This window comes from Vipera ursinii (genome assembly GCF_947247035.1).
Source record: "Vipera ursinii genome assembly, chromosome: 3".
Lineage (NCBI taxonomy): Eukaryota > Metazoa > Chordata > Lepidosauria > Squamata > Viperidae > Vipera > Vipera ursinii.
In genome coordinates this window covers 117,567,701-117,587,295 of record NC_139516.1, presented here as the reverse complement: position 1 = coordinate 117,587,295, position 19,595 = coordinate 117,567,701, and the positions used below count along the sequence as shown (strand labels likewise).

Here is a 19,595-nt window from a genome sequence, read left to right as displayed (position 1 = left end):
GAAGGTAATGAATTGTTGGCTAATTAGTAGATATTTAGAGTTGCCTTTCTTGCTTTGGCCAAAAGGACAACAAATCAGGAGGTTTGTAAGCCAAACCACAGTTTGTAATCACATACTGGATGTTCATCTATGAATGTCAATGCTTTTACCAAGTTTCAAAAAGGATTTGCTGATGAACTGGAAGATGAATTAGTGAGACAAGATGCCACCAGAAGAACCATTCCAAGGTTGAGTATTACTTTATGAGCAACAGCAGGAACTTAGGCACAGAGGAAATAAGGGAAGGAGATATTACTCAGAAATCTTTCTTTATCCATACCTCTCTTTCTCTATGTCTTCTTGGATTCCAGCTCCAGAGAACCCATGAAAATAAGAGCAATTAAGAGATCCCTGCCTTCAGCAGAGAAGCAGAACGGAGTTGGTTTGTGTTTTTACGGTACGAGAAATCATCTAGCCAAGATTTGCACCATTCTAATACAGATCTCTATATCAGTTATATCCATGGAAGTCCAGGTCATGGCAAGTGCCCAGATCATTCCAGAGCCACATCTTTAGGGAACTGCAGATTCCCACCTGCATTCAAAAAACTGCTTTCCTCCTTGACCTGGCTTTGGTTGAAGATGTAAAGGGAAGAAAGAATAACCTTGTGGAAGAAAAGGAAGAGATGCAATTAAGACAGTGGCTCCATAAATCTGAATCCTTGGCAGAAATGTAATTGCAAGATTCTGCTACTCTAACCTTATAATAAAAGTAGTATTAGTATTCATAATTTTGGTTTCCTAGTCTGGACTAATTTGCAGGACTGATAAGAGGGAGAAAGAATGAATGTATTTGGATTCTAGATATTGGAATACCTTATTCATTGGAACAACTATGCTGAATCTGTTCATGAGAAAGAGAGTGACCTATGACTATGCTGCACACCTTAACAATGGTGGCTGTCAGGACCCACCCCAATCCGCGTCTTAGGAAAACAAAAACTCTTGGAGTCAGTTCTAGTCCAAAAGGAATTTTTACTAGGACATGCTTGGTTGTGGAAATACAAGACAGGACTTGGTATTGTTTTAGAAATTGAAACTTTATAAAGAGTTCCCGGTTCAACCCCCCTTCCCTCAACCCCATTTGGCCAGCCCCTCATCATTTTACTTCGTGTCATCCCTTTTGTGGGAAAAAGGGAACTTTGAATCTTTATGGTTATTGTCTTCTTCCTCTACAGATTCAAATGGAGACACAGGCCAGATGCCTTCTTCCCTAACCCTCCCTTTTGTTCCCCCAGTTCAAAAGGTTTCTCTTGGTCTTTGAAATAACCTAAGGCAGGCTGAATCCACATGCGCTCCTCCTTCCTCGGGAGATGGCAGAATCCATGGAGGGGGGGGGAATAATGTTTTAAACATGCATTTATGAATGTGATATAAATGGATTCTGACAGTGGCAATACGCAATGAGCCCCAAGTCAAAGGAAACTTTCTTGCCATATAAGGGTTTTTTTTGTGCCAGTTGCTATAAGATTAAATGTGTAAACTGTATAGTTCTGGGTTGTCAGACTTGTCTTCTGACCCTAGGCAACAGCTGAGACACCTGCCAGCAAGGGTGGAGGGAGGGAGCCTGTACTGTTTCCCATAATACTTTGATTAAGCCAGAATGATTCTGATGGAGTTCTTCAGGGATGATGAAGGAATGCAGGAGCAGTTAAGGAAAAGGACAAGATAATTTAGTCCTGGGAAAGGGAAGGTATATGAAAGAAACCCCAAATAACCTCTTGATTCAGTTTGGCATAAGATGAGGCTAAGGGATACTGTCAGGCTTTCAAGATTTTGTTATACCCTACAATAATGTAGCTTTCTGTGGTATTTGCTGTATCTGTTTGCTGACCTGGCCTACCTTGAAGGGCTGACATTTGCTCTTTGGTATTCTTTTCATTTCTCTGCCCTCCTGGAGCACTTCAGCACATTTTGTTGCAGAAACTTTTTATCTTCTCTGATGCAGTGAGTAGTATAATAACACTGTCCTCAAATTAGTTAGTTAAATTTATATACTTCCCATAGCTTTATTTGGGGCGATTCTAGACAAAGTCCCTTCAGTTTCTCCTCCAGTGAAGAAATAAAGTTGTATTTGCAGCAGGCGTAGTTTGAGACTTCAAACAGAAGGCAAACATTACATCTAATTTTCAGGTTACGATGCTTCTCTTATCCATAATTGTTTGCAGTTTTCTCCTCCAATTCCCCTAGCAAACTTCCACACATACTTTCTGTGGTGGGGTGTTGTTGTTTTTTGGTTATGATTTCAAACTCAAAGAAACTGCTTTTCTTAATAAGGATTGAAAGAAAAAGGTTACAAATAAAAATATACAAGCAAAAGAAAAGCCTCTCCCTTTTTCATCCAAACTCCATTGGCAATCTTGTTTGTCTCCTTATTTGCTGTCTAAGTGAATTTACCCTTCAGACCTGATATCCTGATATTTCCCTTTCACTTGCCTTGATTAGATTGAGGAATGTTGCAATCAGGCATAATACAACAGCATGCTCCGGCCAGACATAATGAGCTCAGGAAAGAATCAGTAATCAGTCACCAACATTCAGGAAACCATCAGCCGCGGTTAGTACTCAGTCAGTTCTGAATTTCTCCCTGTTCTGCCCCTCTTCAGCTCCTGTTTTCCAGTTAATACTGCAAAAGGAGGAGGATGCAGGAAACTACAAATCAAGTCAGTCTGAATAAGATACCTAGGAAGATTCTACGACTGACTGATAAAGTGCTGTCATCAGTATCAGGTTGAACATTTGATTGTGTGCCACCAAATCATTGTCTATGCATAGACTGTGTTCAAGATAATCTGTCTTCAGTGTGGTCTTGTAGTTGTCAGTATGCATTCATTGTTGCTGTTTATCAAGTCCATCCACCTTGCTCTAGGTCAGGGGTAGGCAACCTCGGCTCTTTTATGACTCATGGACTTCAACTCCCAGAATTCCTGAGCCAGCATGGCTGGCTCAGGAATTCTGGGAGTTGAAGTCCATGAGTCATAAAAGAGCCAAGGTTGCCTACCCCTGCTCTAGGTCATCCTCCTCTTTTTCCTTCCACCTGCCCTAGCATTATGGGTTTCTGAAGGGCACCGTGTCTTAATATTTTGCAATACATCCAAAATATGAAAGTTTGAGTTTGCTCATTTGTGTCTGGGTTGATTTGTCCTATGCTTCTTTTGTTAGTTTCCCTTGGTTTTCCATATGGTATTTTGGTATTGGAGCCATCAGAGAAAACCTTTGTCTGTATCCTTTCCAAAGTCTTCATTGCTACCCTACAAGGGGGTAGCATATAGTGTAATTCTTGACTGCTGATTTTTTTTATTATTATTGAGGGTTGACCCTAAAAGGCAAAATTTAACCCAGCACTTCAGTGTCTTCGGTGTCACAGGTTGCTATCCCTGTGGTCACTAGTTTGATCTTCTTTGTATCTTTTTCATTTTGCTCCTTGTTTTTCATTATTAGAACCTGCAGAAAATGTTCACTTTCAGTATCAGAATAGAGCATAGTGCAGGTTATTTATGCTCTTTCCTCTAGTTTAAAATCATGCTTATCGTTTTCCAACCCACCTTGTCTCAATATATTTTCAGCAGGTACTTGAAGACAGCCATACAACCAGGGACAAAGATAATTCCCCCCCCCATGTCATCACTCTGCTGAACACTTAATTCCCAAGCTCTCATCTCATCTTTCCTACTATTATCTTCTATTGGTTTATTATGATTTATCAATTGTTGTTTGTAATTTATGATTAATGATTGTAACTATGATTTAATATCTCTGATCTATTACTTGCTGTTTATATGTACACTGATATGCACCAGAGACAAATTCCTTGTGTATCCAATCACCCTTGGCCAATAAAGTATTCTGTTCTGCTCTGCTCTGCTCTATCCAACCCAACCCAACCCAATCCAATCCAATCCAATCTGGAACTGTTTTAATCTGTGTGACTTGGTAATGACTAGAGTATTGATCTTCTTCTAGTACTAGAGGTGTATAGTAAAAACATATTACCTTCTAAGGTATGTTGAATATTGATTTCTCTATTGCACATTTCAGAAAAATTCCTTCTATCTCTGATCTTCTTTTAGTCAGTTCTTATCTATCCATTGCGGTTCCTTACAATCTGAGGTTGGAACTTCCTTCTAAATTCACAGATCTTTTGCAAGACTTTCCTAGTTTTATGGTTTAATTTCGGTCTTCAGTGTCTACAGATGTTGTGATACTACTTCTATTCTCTTTTTAACAGTTAAAAAGGTTAGAAAAAATATTGAAAATAGCAATGAAATTTAAGGGAAAGAAATCTCTTATGTTCTTCACTTGGCACATAGAAATCAAATTCCTAGGTATAGAATGTGGAAATATGCCAAATATATTCATCTGTTGATGATTGCCCTTGAAGACCACGTGAAGTTATATCAGGTTCAGAATGTAGAGGTGTGCATTGTTGAGTGCCTCTTTGTACTTTATGTTTACATTGAACATGCAGCATTGGCTCTTAGTTTTTTTCTGGGTGGAATTCTAGGTATTATTTATCACCAGTAAGGTAAGGTAAAGTAAGATAAGCTTTATTGTCATTTTTTACTGTGGGTAAACTGGCATACATTAAAAATGAAATTCTGTTGACCGGCTCTAAAAAGAAAGCAAACATCTACCCATATAAATACATAACACACACACACACACACACACACGTACGTATACATATATGTATATAAATCACTCTCCATTTTGAAAACATAGCTGAAAGAGGAACCTTTAGAGTTCACCACAGACATGTCAAACACAAGGCCTGGGGGCCAGATCCGGCCCGCGAGGTGGTTTCATGCGGCCCACAAAGCCATCCTGGAAACAGTGAGGGAACGGCCCCCACTGCCTTGGCCCTGGCCCAGAGACCCTCCTTCTGCCAGAGACCCTCAGATCTGTCCCACTTCTGCCCAGGCCCCCATAGGCACCCTTGATGCCAACGATGTAGAGCTGGCCACGCCCACCCAGTAGGCCATACACACTCTAGCCACGCCTACCCAGTAGGACACGCCCACCCTGGCCACACCCACCCGGCCCCCTGAGGGCAACCACAATGCTCATGCGGCCCTCAATGAAATTGAGTTTGACACCCCTGGTTCACCAGGTTTATGGTATATGGAAGAAAACTGTGACTGAATCTAGATGTTCTGCTTCAGATACCACAAAGCCCCTTCCCAGAACAAGGAAAACAGGTCACGGAGGATGTGTAGCATCCCAGACATTACTGTGGACCTTGTTAAAGCATCTCTTATATGCTATGTCTGGAATAGAAAGAAGTGAACTACCAGTAATCTTTTTTGCCATCCTCACCACTGTCTGCACTGCCATCCTGTCTGAAGTAGTAATGCTTCCAAACCTGACTGTAAATGCAATAAGACAGGATGCTCTCAATCGTTCCTCAATAGAAAGCAGTAAGGACATGCAATGCAGAAAAAGCAGGCACTGTTTGCCCGCTTCACCAGTGTTTCGCTGTTGAGCAATCAAGCCTTACTTGTTAGCTGCACACCCTGAAACTTGATGCTGTTAATCACCTCTGCAGGTGAATTATTTATACACAGAGGTGTGTGGCTGTGTGTGCCTTTTCTGAAATTGACAATGATTTATTTCATTATTCCACTGTTTAAAGCAAGACGGTTTTTATTACATTGGGTTCACCAAACCCTCTATCTCCTTGCGGTAAGCACTCTCATTGTCATCTTGAATAAAGCCTACTACTGTTGTATCAACCACATACATAATATGGTTGGTGGCAAACCTTGCACAACAGTCATGGGTCAACAGGGTGAACAATAGTGGACTTGGTATGCAGCCCTGAGGAGAACCTGTGCTCAAAAAAATGGTGTTAGAAATATTAGTCCCAACTTCCACATACTGGGGCCTATCAATAAGAAAATCAAGAATCCAGCTGCAAAAAGGTGTATTAAAGCCTAAAAGGCCCAGTTTGTCTACTACATGCTGAGGAACAATTGTATTAAATGCTGAACTGAAGTTGACAAACAGCATTTGCACATGAGTATTTTTTCCCCTCTAAGTGCACCAAGCTCAGATGGAGAACAGAACAAATAGCGTCCTCTATAGAGCGATTGGGATGGTAAGCAAATTTTCTCAAATGCTGGAGGGAGGCTAGATACAATAATGTCCTTTATCAGCCTCTCAAAAAATTTCATAATGATGGATGTAAGTGGAACTGGATGGTAATCATTGAGACCTGTAGTTGTAGACATTTTTTTTAAGATGGCCATCTTAAAACATGATGAGACCATTGCCTGCTGCAGGGAAAGATTGAAAACACAAGGCAACTCATCTGTGCATTCCCTAAGAACTTGCCCAGGGATATTATCTGGGCTTGCTGCTTTTCAAATGTTAACCTTCTGCAATGCCCTCTGGACAAAATTAATATCAGAACTAAGCATTTGCTCATCAGGATGGGATGCAGCTTTCCTCTCAGGGGCGCTATTTAAAGTCCTGCTTGACATAGGGCTAGACCACAGGTCTGCAACCCGCGGCTCCGGAGCCGCATGCAGCTCTTTCAGCCGTCTCCTGCGGCTCCCAGTCCTCTGCCATGTGCAGTCGGGGGGAAAAAAGTGGGACTAAAAAAGTTCAACCAATCAATTCAAATATGCAGGGTAGGTGCATATCTCGCCTTGGCTCCACTCTTCAGTCATACCCTGTTCTGCGCATGCGCGCATGTGCACACATGTGCACACATTTTTTGTGGCTCCCAGTTTTTCCTTTTGTGAGGGAACCGGTTCCGAGTGGCTCTTTCACTGTTTCAGGTTGCTGACCCCTGGGCTAGACTATTTGGGGAACTACCACAAATACAGTAACTAGTCACGTATATAAATCAAACAGATCTTCAGATTTGTGTTTTCTTCATCACTGCTATAACTGCCAGAAACAGGTTACAATGCAGTCAAAGCAACAAGTCACAATAAGACATTAACTGTGCTACTTTGCAGAAATTAAATATTTTCCTGCCTGGAAAGTAGTATTTCTTCTGAAATCAATGTACTTTTTAAAATTTATTAAATGTATTTGCTGACTATCTCACTGACTGGCTACTTTTGGTATTGTTCGTTGCATTGTTTCACCAAATTTCACCAGATCCTACTCTCCCCATCTTTGTGTCAGAAAATCACTGTAAAAATTAATTCTATCAACAATTTTTAAATGCTAGCTTTCTAGGAGAAAGAATAATAATTAGGCAGAACAAATGTGTGCTTTTGACAAATATTGCTAATAGCACCTGTGGAGCTCTCTGATAACTAATGGCTAAAGGAAAGCCTTAACGTATGTATGGAGTGCTGTAGAGATATTTCTTTGATTACTAAAGTCAAGAACTCCATAGGGACTTTTTTCTTCATTAACAGTATTGGAAATGTTTGTAGCAGCTCTTCTGAAGTGTGCCTGTGGTTGAATGTTATGAATGTGTTTGTATTATTATTTCTCTATGCAGATATTGCAAGGGATTTTTGTTGTTGTTACTTATATGTAGTAACATATATGCATATGCACATACATATACATTGAGAGAAAGTCTAATGCTGAAATTCATCATCATTCATCTTCTCTTCCATTACTTGCTTTGGAATAAACATGGATGTTTTTGGTGTGGATTAAATTAGATTAGATTGAATTTATATTGATAGGAGATAAATATATTATTGCCTGTTTCACTGGATTGAAGACCTGATTGTATGCTACCTATGAGTAGATTAACTATTGATGTAGACTTTGTATGGGACTTCATTATACAAAATACAATAGGCTAAAAAAACACATGATAGTTATGGAAATGTAACAGAAATTTAAGTAGTTGAATAATATTTGCAAAAGATATATATAAAATTGTAACTTGTTAAAATATGTTTTTTCCTTTTTTGTGATTTTTTTTAGTTTTTAAAACATTTCTGTCCGTTTGTTTTTTTCTTTTCTTTGACGATATATGTATTTCTGTCATAATTACCTTGTGGGTTTTTTTCTTCTTTCTTTTTGTCATTTTAAAAGCAGTAAAAATTAAATAAGAAAAAAGATGATTGGGAGACTGGGAACAAAATGCATGTCCTTATGGAAAGGGTGAATTAAGTTAATTTAATTTGAATTCCTGTGCTGAATAAGGATTTGATTTGATGGTTTATTATGACCCTTTCAGCCCTGTGATTATATGTATGTGTGCATGCATGTTTGTGTATACACAATCTTATGCCTGACAATATTTTATGCTTTATTTAAAAACCAGAAATCTAACCATCTCCAAAAAGGGGGAAGGAGGATCAGTGATAAAATATATTTTGGTATTCTGGTAATGTACATATTTCTTTTTCATGTTTGTGTCATGGCATTTTTCATTATTTTTGTTATTGTAGTTAGAAATGCACTCCTATGTCCAGAAGTCTTTATTTCTTATTTTATTATTATGTAATATTTAATATTCTGCTTGGCTATTCTGTAAACTAGAATAAACAGACCTGAAGTCACTTGGTCACAGTGACAGTCTAGTAAAGTGAAGACTTATTCCCGCTCCATAGAATATCTTATGCCCAGAGGTGAGGCAAGCTCCTAGTCATCTGTTTTTCCAGAGGTGTGTGGAGATCTGGATTTGCCAATTAGCATGGCGGTCTAAAAAAAATGATGCAGCTGGGGATGGCTGATGGCCAGAGGACATTCCCCATTGCTTTTTTGAAATTCCTAGCCTTTTGAATTTTTTAACTTGATTTTTTAACTTGTAAAGTTTAATTTGTTTGTAATCTAATGCTTTTATTATGTTGCAAACCATCCAGAGCCACTTAGGTGAGATGGGCAGGGTAGAAATTTAATAAATAAAATATTGCGATATTGTTCTAATTCCTTTGTTAATCATAGTGTAAGAATTTCTATAAGGTTTTCTCAATTTATAGGATACTGTATGGTCCTGCCTCAGTTACTTTTCCCAAGAAAGCAGAACTCTTGAAACAGGTATTGTTTCAAAAGAAACTTTTATTGAGAGATAGTGATAGCAAGAGAATAAAGCAAGATCTAAAGATTTCCCATGCAAATTGCTACATTAAAACATTTGCTCCACAAAATCCCACCCCAGAGCCCAACAGTCCAGTTCGCATCCAGCCAATCCACAGGTGCGAAGTTGTTATGGGAAACGGAATTGATACGGGACAGTTCCCAGGTGCTTCAATGGATCTTGCAGCGGATCTTGCAATGGAGATAAGGCAGATGGCCCCTGGCACATTCCATTCTCCACTTTACACTCAAAGAGATACATCAAAATTGAGGAGGAACAAAGCAGAGGAAATACAAGCCACAAGCCCCCCTCCCAGCAGAGAAAACACCTCCCACTCCCATTAGAATGGCAGAGCTCTGAAAAGAAGGCTTGAAGGGGTTTCTGACATGCTGCCCCCTTAATAAAAGGAGAAACCCACCTGCAGAAACAGGAAAATGAAATAGGGAGAAAAAGAGAACAATAGGTGAATTACATTTATTTGGGTAATGAGCATGAAAATGTTTAACTAATCTAGGGGCTCTAACATGCTTTTTATGTACCCACTCATTTTGGGAGGCTAGAAGGTCTTTCCAAGCCACCCAATATTGCACAATCCCATGATGCCTATGGGTGTCTAGGATTTCCTTAATTTCCAAGTGCTGTTCTCCCTCTATCATAATATGTTGTGGTACAGGAGAAGCTTTTGGCCTTAAAGGCGAGGTTATTTCTGGTTTTAGTAAACTACAATGGAACATGGGGTGGATTTGCCTTAAGAGTTTTGGGAGGTCTAATTCCACAGTAACTGGGTTTATAATATGTTTGATGGGGAAGGGTCCTACAAACTTGGGACCTAGCTTCTTTGAAGGTTGAAGTGACTAAAGAAACCTAGTGGATAGGTAAACCGTGTCTTTGATGCGGAAAGGTTTGGGTTCTATTCTTTTCTTAACTGCTTGAGCTTTGTAGGCATCCCTGGCTTTGTCTAGAGCTTTCCTTACTATTGGCTAGGTGTATTGTAACTGATTCATCCATTCCTTAAGGGAAGGGATGGTGGGTTCAAAGGTAGGCAGTTCTGGCACTGGGTTAAACACCTGCCTTGTAGCCACTTGAAAGGTAGTGTATCTGGTACTAGAATGGATAGCATTGTTATATACCACTTCAGCAAAGGGCAGAAGGTTGGTCCAATTGTCCTGTTGATAGTTAATAAAACATCTAAGGTATTGTTCTAGAACTGAGTTCATTTGTTCTGTCCCCCCATTCGTTTGAGGATGACTAGAACTCAAGCCTTGTTCTGTGCCCAAAAACTCCAAAAAGGCCTTCCAGAACTTAGAAGTAAATTGGACACCCTTGTTCCGAATTATGGGTTGGGGGAACCATGTGGTTGGTAGATATATTGAAGAAACATTTTAGCTAATATTTTGGCGGTTGGGATCTTCTGGCATGGGATGAAGTGGACCTGTTTTGAAAATAAGTCAGTCATGACCCAAATAACTGTGTTTCCTGCACTGTCTGGCAGTTCCGCAATAATGGGAGATAAGGCAAAGAAATATTGAGAATAGATTCATTTACAATTCATAGGATTCTAAAAATGGATGTACAGTGGAAACTGGACATTTTTCTATTGGGACTATTAGATGAAGAAATGGAAAAAAATTGGAACATTGTTGTGTATGTTGATGGTTGCAAGAATTCTATATGCTCCCAAAATGGAAAGAAGTATCAACTCCTACAAAGGAGAAATGGATCAAAAATATAATGAAGCTGGCAGAGATGAAGTTGACTGCACTAATTAGGGAAAATAATGTAAATAGTTTTGTTGTTACTTGGATACAGCTTCTGGACTTTGGCATGAAAGAGACAAAAATAAAACTTCAATGATTAAGTGGATTATTGTTATAGAAATACCCAGATAATATTTGATTTATGACCACAATTGAGCCCAAACTTTGCAAAGCAAGACAGTTGTTAAGTGAGTTTTGCCCCATTTAAGACTTTACTTGCCACAGTTATCAAGTGAATCACTGCAGTTGTTAAGTTAGTAACATGGTTGTTAAATGAATATAGCTTCCCTGTTGATTTTCTTGTCAGAAGGTTGTAAAGGGTGATCACATGAGCCTGGGACACTGCAACTCTCAAATACATGCCAGTGCCAAGCAAGCATCCAAATTTTGATCATGTGGCCATGGGGATGCTGCAACAGACATGTGAAAAATGGTCATAAGTCACTCTTTTCCATGCCTAACTTTAAACAGTCACTAAATAAATGATTCTAAGTTGAGGACTACTCATGTTTCTATTTGCTATAAGTAAAAAGCTGGTATTATAATTGTATTTGGTATCTTACTGCACCGAAATAAGTTGGAAGCTATTGCTTTTGAGGTTTTTTTCTTTTTTTCTTCCATGTCACCCCCTCTGTCCCCCTTCCTTTCCCTTTTTTCCATTATCTCTATTTCTATTTGTATTGTATAGTAAGAAAAAAAACTTTTAAATAAATATGTAAAGAAAAGGTTACATATATCTTAGTTTCATGCACATAAAAGTTCTAGACATTTCTTAAGTATTTGTCATGTGATTAAAAATAATGTAATTGCAAGGTTGATTAGTTTGAGCAGCCTTCCCAAATGTATTTGAGGAATTTTTAAAACATTTTTTTTATTTTATTCAAAACATTAAAATACAAACTCCAAAAAAAAGAAAAAAAACAAAGCTAAACAAAGCTAAACAAGACTACATCAAAAAGTGAATAAAAACAAACATATACATAAATTGTTCTCCCTAGTTGAATACTGATAAATATGTTTAAAAGATAATTCCTCCTTTCTTGTGAAGCAGGCATACAACTTGTAAATTTCTACACTATTTACCCAACCCACTTAGCCCAGGGGTGTCAAACTCGCGACGTCACGCGACGTATCGGAGCTTTTTCCCCATTGCCGGCAATGGGGTGGGCGCGGTTTTGTCATGATGCGTCCGGCCCACGGGCCGGCAGTTTGACACCCCTGACTTAGCTTATCATCTATCTAGTGTATGAAAATGTAATTAGCAGGTAAAACTAACAGGTAAATTAAACTTCTAACCCTTGTTTACAATCTTGTAAGGACTTGCCTCAGCTGTCCTCTCAGGAAAGCACAACTCAAGAAACGCATTGTTTCAAAGCATCTTTTACTGAGAGAAAGTGATTGCAGAGTGAAAGTGGAATCTGAAGTTCCTGTGCAAGAGCATTAAGCTAAAAATCGCATTTCTTCAGCCCCACTCCAATACCTGAGTCCATCAGGAGCCAATCCGCTGGCGTGAAGGTGAACTTCAAGCTGAAAAGGTGATAACTGGCCATTTCCCAGGTGTCTCATTCTTGCCAATCAGCAGGAGTGAAACCAGACGGCCCTGAGGTTATTCCCCCCTCCCTAATTCCCATGTAGATACATCAAAGCAAAAGCAGAAACAATGCAGAAAATACAGAAACATTCTCAATCCACACCAATTTGTGCTCCCCCTCCCCTTAGTTATAGCAGCATTCTGAAGGGACCTGACATACTGCCCCTAGAAGGAAAGATCCACCTGGAGAAGAGAAAAATAACAAAGGGGGAAAAGAAATAGTGGCTAGGTGTTCGTTTAGGTTTATCCAGGTAATGGTCACGAAAGCATTTACATTAGTCTAGGGGCTTTTACATAATTCTTTTGCATCCACTCAGGCTGAGCTCCGGGGAGATCTTTCCACATTACTAGGTACTGGGTGACTCCCCAATGTGTGCGTGAATCTAGGATTTTCCTAATCTCGAAATGCTGTTCTCCCTCCATCATAATAGATTCCAGGATTGGAGGGGGGTGCCAGCCTTAAGGGTGAGACCACTTCTAGGTTAAGGAGACTGCACTGGAACACTGGGTGGACTTTTCTCAGTGATTTTGGTAATTCTAATTTCACTGTGACTCTCAGCTCAGAGTTCTCACAACACCTTCGCACTTCTGGATTGGTTTTCTATGGACTGGGCAGTTGGGAGGGGTTTGACCAATGGGGTTTAACCTAACGTTTTTGTGCGGGAACTTTAGATCCTGCCTGCTTTCTCTGCAATCACTATCTCTCAATAAAAGATCCTTTGAAATGCTGTCTGCTTCAAGAGTTCGACTTTCTTGAGGGAATAGCTGAGGCGAGACCTTACAGCAGCATTCCAAAGGGACCTGAAAAAATCTATTATATTTCACTTGGATAAAGTCCACAACAGCTTCTGGTTTATCATAAGTCACGCCAATCATTGTCTCTGGCCATCCAGGATCAGATATCCTTGACTGATTCTTACCCTGTTTCTCCGAAAGGGCTGTTGCGAAAATAAGCCCTAGCTTGATTTTTGGGAGTGGGCCCAATATAAGCCCTACCCCATAAATAAGCTCTACTTTTGCAGCGAGGCACACACTTAAAAATCAAGCTAGGGCAGGGGTAGGGGTTTGCCCCACGTGCCCCGCACCCAGTACCTTGCAGCCAGGCCTCTCTTTGCCAGCTCACTTCTTCTGCAGTGTTTTCTGCAGCCAGGCCTGCATTTCTCAGTCACAGACCTTTCCGGAAGGCCTGTGCAGCCAAGAACTGAGCTATGGATTCAATCCATAGCTCGGTTCTGCAAGATCTCTGCAGCCAAGGACTGAGCTATGGATTGAATCCATAGCTTCAGTACTCGGCTGCATAGGCTTTCCGGAAAGGCCTGACTGCAAAATGCAGACTGGAATACAGCTGCAGAATGAATCTGTTCCTTTGGCCCAAGAAGAAGTGGACCTGCTGGGCGGGGCTGTCGGTGCCAGAGGTGAGATCCCCTGAAAATAAGACCTCTTTTTTTTTGCCTCCTTTTGGAGGCAAAAAAACAACAACAAAACCCTGGTCTTGTTTTCGGGGAAACATGGTAATAGTAAGGCTTTTCTTTAAAATATTAAAGAAGATCTTTTTTAGCAATTGGATTTTATTCCCCATAACAAAAATCCCTGTTTTGTGTATTTCCACAGCTTTTGTTGTACAAAAATGTCTCCTATAAATTGTAAGATAATAACTCTTAACATTTGTTTTCCGATTGGATATAATAAAACCACTCAGTCTTCTTAGAAAAGATGAGTTTATCACTAGTCAGTTCTATCAACTTTGAGTCTTTACAATCCATGCCTTTCTTGGAATCCTCTAACCACCTTGTATTTTCCCAGTTACCCGCATTTTCAGGGCTGCCGGCAGCAAGTTACATTGTTAGCCACCTGGTTGTAAATCCTCTTGTAGTGCTTTACTGGTATCTGATTACCAGATTTTAAAATAGATTGTTAACAAAGAGTTTATCAAGCTTTTTATCCAAATATTCAAGCTGAACTTGTAAGTTGGAAAATATTTTTTCTGCCCAGCTTTCCTAGTAAATGTTGTCTTGATATATTGCTTGTATTTTGCCTATATTTTGATGTAGCCCAAAATACTTAAGTAGTAAAGCTTTTACAGGTGGAATGTTTATAGCCAGCCATAAACAGTTCCTCTCAAACACAGGAAAAGCACTGTAACAATTAAGCCCCAAAAACAATGAAAAGAGTTTTTAGCAAAGAGAGAGAGAGAGAGAGAGAGAGAGAGAGAGAGAGAGAGAGAGAGAGATTGTTATCAGAAATTAATAAAAATTAAGACCAGAATTTTCTTAATAAATTTATAAAATATAAAATCCCTATAAGTATAATATTAATATTTATTGTATTTGTAGAATACAATATCCCTGTAAGTATGATATTGTAAGGACGATATCAAAAATGCGATATTGATGTAAATGAAAACAGATCTCTTTCACTTCACTTCACTTCAGATCTCTTTTTAACTATGTGAGATATTCTTTAATAGTTTGTCTGTAAAACTGGTTATAAAATTTGCATGTTAGCAATGGATCATTAAAACATTGGGAAGAATTCAGTTCATGGCAATTACTCCCATAGTAGTGGACACAATAACAATCTTTGTGTATAGATCACCTCGTATGAAATATGCTGTTAAATATATTTTCAGTTAATATAAAAAGGCATCACTATTTTCTTTTTTTTAGTAGAAGAGGTTGACAGGTTTTAGCAGGTCTCTGTGGTTATCTTTAATATTTACAGTTAAAGAATGCATGCATTCATGTATTCCTTGAGTCACAATCACAATTGGGACCAGAAATTCTGTTGCTAAGCAAGGTGGTGGTTAGTGAGTTGTGCCCAATGTTACAACCTTTGTTATCACAGCTGTTAAACAAATCACTGCAGTTATCAAGTGAATCACACATTGGTCATTAAACAAATTTGACTTCACCGTTGACTTTGCTTGTTGGAAACTGGGAAGTTCACAAATGTTGATTATGTGACTCCAAATGCTGCACCCTTTGTAAATATATGCTGGTTGCCAATTTCTCAAATTTTGATCACATGACTGGAGATGCTATATCAGTTATAAATATGAGGACCAGTCATAAATCACTCAGTGATGTTGCAACTTTGAATGGTCCTCCACTGTAAATGGAGGACCATCTTACTGTGAGACCAAGCTACAGCTCATCCCAGCTGAGCTTATCTGTTTGCTGTAGAATCAAGCTGACATGAACTCAGACAACAGCATATTAAACTGTAAGCGCAGACATGCGCATGATTTTTGCCAGGACAAAACTTTCTGGGAAGCCTGGTAAAGAAGGATATTCCGCAATATACTAGGACCACTTCAGTTTACTGATTCACCTGATGCCAAATCCTAGCACAGGCCATGCCCACCTTGGGTCCACAAAGGCAAAAAATGTTGCGATATGTCACAGTATGTAAATGTGACACAATCAAATTTGACATCCGTTAGATATGGCAGTAAATAAGTAAATAGTTCTTGGTTCTTGAGAGAGAAGGTTGATCATGTTGTATTAAAAAGGTTTATTATATTTTAACAATGGGAAAATACCTTTTCTAGGAAATCAATTCATTCAGCTCTAGTAATTTCTTCTGAAAAGTGATGTAGAGATTTTCATGAGGGATTCCTTTTGTGTATTCTATTCAGTATTCATTTGTAATTTTTTTTAAAGCTTGCATGCAGGGGTATATTATGGATTTTTGTTTGATATTGTAAACTTTCTTAGCGTTTTCTATTTTAGATGGAGCTCTCTGCAAAAGTTACAATAGTTAGGATGACAATAGATTCCTCTTATTTGAATTTTTATTAAAGATTACAGTTTATCACATAGTGAGTAAGGTGTGAAGCAATAGTAGACATGGCTTTTTCCAGAGCCAGGCAGGTGTGGCCATTCTAGTATCGAGGCTGAAGTGATTCACAGAGGCACTTATGAAACTGGGAGTGGTTTTTTTTATATTCAGGAAGAAACGGGGGTTCATAATTATTTTATTCTGTAGAGACCTGTATATAGCCCACAGCAGCTGCATGCTGCTTTGCGTAAAAAGTAAAGTTTTCTTGGGTAGAACTTTGCTGTTGTTAATGATCTGTATTCTTTGCTTTCTTTCAGTCTCATCAGAGTTCAAAATGCAACAGCTGATTTCTTGCCTGGGTGTATGGTTTTTCCTCCAGCTTCCCAACCTTGGTTCTGGAACACGTGTAGTCTACAAAGTACAGGAAGAGCAGCCACCCAATACACTCATTGGAAGTCTGGCAGCAGACTATGGCTTCCCAGATGTAGGACATCTCTATAAATTAGAAGTGGGTGCCCCTTATCTTCGTGTTGATGGCAAGACTGGTGATATCTACACCACAGAAACTTCCATTGATCGGGAAAATCTGAGAGAGTGCCAGCACTTGTTCCCAGGAGATCCTTGTTTTCTGGAGTTTGAGGTTTCTATCACAGACCTGATGAACAATAGCCCTCGCCTACTTGAGGGACAGATTGAAGTGATGGACATCAATGACAATACACCCAACTTTGTATCTCCAGTCATCACACTAGCCATTCCTGAAAATACCAACATTGGTGCACTTTTCCCTATTCCACTGGCCATGGATCGTGATGCTGGTGCCAATGGTGTTGCTTCCTATGAGCTCATGCCTGGTTCAGATGCCCAGAAACTTTTTGGCTTGCAAGTAGCAGAGGATCAAGATGAGAAACAGCCACAACTAATTGTAATGGGAAACCTAGACCGAGAGCAGTCAGAGTCCTATGACTTAACTATCCGGGTTCAAGATGGGGGTAGCCCACCTCGTGCTAGCAGTGCTTTGTTGCGAATCACCATTCTGGACATGAATGACAATGCACCGAAGTTTGAGAAACCATTGTATGAGGCTGAACTTTCAGAAAATAGTCCTATTGGTCACTCTGTACTGCAGGTGAGCGAGCCCTTTTTCAGTAGAAGAGTCTAAACATACATAATTCTGGATTTACAGTTTGAGTACCTATTAATTTCAAAATATGAAAAGGATTATATAAGTATTTAGGTATTTTACATGTGTTACTTATTACTTTCCTAACATTTTAGAGACAAGATGTTATTGGAGGTTTGGATTAGTCAGAAGCTTTTGCAAACAATAGTCTGGGAGGATGGGAGCTGGAAAAATGAGTTAATTTCTGCAATCAAACTCACTGGAATTAATGGGGAGGGAAAAGCATATATTTTTCCTTTTTCTCAACTTCTGATCATATAGTTTACTGTTTCAATATCACTTATAACTACTAGTGCCATCAACAATAGCACTAGATTCCACCTGGTTACATCAGAAGGCAGGGCAGTAAGATTCCATCCTTCAGCATGACTGAGATCAACAGCCATTGTTTTCCTGCTAACCAATTCCATTAAATATGGTTTTGTCTTTTGCATTATTTTTATCACACTATAAATGTATTAAAGATGGGTAAATATTTCTCCTCTGAGGCTTATATATTCAGGAATAATAAATATTATTGGCCAGATAAGAAATGTTCTTAGCTGACATTGGAATTAAGGAGAAACTTCCTAACAGTGAGGACAATTAACAGGTGGAACAGCTTGCCGTCAGAACTTGTGGGTGCTTCATCACTGGAGGTTTTTAAGAAGAAGACTGGACAGTCATTTGTCTGAAATGGTATAGGTTCTCCTGCTTGAGCTGGGGGCTGGACTAGAAGATCTCCAAGGTCCTTTCCACCTCTATTTTGATTGATTGACATTTGGCTAAATCAAAGCCACCTTTTCTTATCTTAAATCATTACCACAGCTACTCCTTTCTTAGGGATTTTGAGGCCTAGACATGTGGGGATAACTTTAACTCCTCTTACTCACCTTATCCATATTCAAATCCATGAACTGAGCCCTCCATTCATACACTTAAATCTTTACATGTTTAAGAGAACCAACAGCAGTGCTTTTTTTGTAAAAGAAAAAGGTGCCGGAACTCACACGTCATACAACCCGCCTTGCCTACCCTATAAGGTTCCATCCAAAAAAGGTGCCGGAACTCCGTTCTGAGCGTTCTATGAGAAAAAAAGCCCTGACCAACAGTGTAGTCCAATCCCCTGCTCAAGCAAAAGACCCTATACCATTTCAGACAAATGACTGTCCAATCTCTTCTTAAAAACCTCCAGTGATTGAGTAGCTACAACTTCTGGAGGCAAGCCATTGCCACTGAACAATTGTTCTCATCTACAGGAAAGTTTTCCTTATGTCCAGGTATAATCTCTCTTTCATTAGTTTCCATCCATTTCTTCCTGTCCTGCCTTCAGGTCCTTTGGAGAATAGATTGACCCCCTTGTCTTTGTGGCAACCCCTTAGATATGGTCATGTCACCCCTAGTTCCTGTTTTCATTAGACTAGATATAACTAGTTCTTGTAATAGTTCTTCATATGTTTTAACTTCCAGTGCCCTAATTATCTTTGTTGCTCTTTTTTGCACTTTCCATAGTCTCATCTTTTTTATATTATGGCGACAAAAAGTGGATGCAATATTTCACATGTGGTCTTAACTGACTAAGTCATTATAAATCAGTACTAACACGTGATTTTCATTCTGTCCCTCTGCTAATGCAGCCTATGACAGTATTGGGTTTTTTGGCAGCTGTAGCACACTGCTGGCTCAAATTTAAGTGGTTGTCCACCAGAATTTCCATGTTCTTTTCACAGTTATTGCTGTTGAGCCAGGTACTACCTACTTCTGTACCTGTGCATTTGGGGTTGTTGTTTTTTTACTTAAATGTAAAACCACTTTTCTTTTCTCACCACTGAATTGGATTTTGTTGGATAGGACTCAGTGTTCAAGTCTGTCAAAATCCTTCTGGATCTTGAGCATATCTGGAGTGTTGGCTATTCCCGCCAGCTTGGTGTAGGATTCTCCTGCTTTCTTATTTCTCCAAGTATAAATAACAAAACATAGGAAAACATTTTTATCTAGCTTGATAAAAAAACTCTTTTGAAAGGCTTATTATCATTTAGGGATTGACTGTAACAATAGGGAAAGTTTAAATTTTTCTACATTAGTCTGAAGTTCTAAGAAGACTAAGGATACAAGGCGAACTGCTCAAATTTCCAGATGACAAACTGGGGGGAATTGCTAACACTTTGGTAGACAGACTCAAAGTTCAGAACATTGGACCCTATCCAAAAAAATGCAATTCAGTGGTGAGAAAAGTAAGGTCATGCATCAACAGAGGGATAGAGTC

General features: G+C 39.2%; 1 protein-coding gene across 5 annotated transcripts in view; it reads left to right on the top strand.

Moving 5' to 3' along the window:
* The window catches only part of PCDH1 (protocadherin 1), a 159,742-nt gene that overhangs the window by 30,378 nt on the left and 109,769 nt on the right, over positions 1-19,595 (top strand). For 4 of the 5 annotated variants that reach the window (XR_014491887.1, XM_083357530.1, XM_083357532.1 and 1 more), the window contains exons 1-2: positions 2,644-2,768; positions 16,485-17,296. Coding sequence is in view for 4 of the 5 variants with exons in the window: in XM_083357530.1 (XP_083213656.1) it covers positions 2,681-2,768; positions 16,485-17,296 (900 nt within the window). In the remaining variant the exon portion in view is untranslated. Of the gene's footprint in view, positions 1-2,643; positions 2,769-16,484; positions 17,297-19,595 lie in introns of those variants that run through there. The other variant, XM_083357531.1, reaches the window with a different exon arrangement.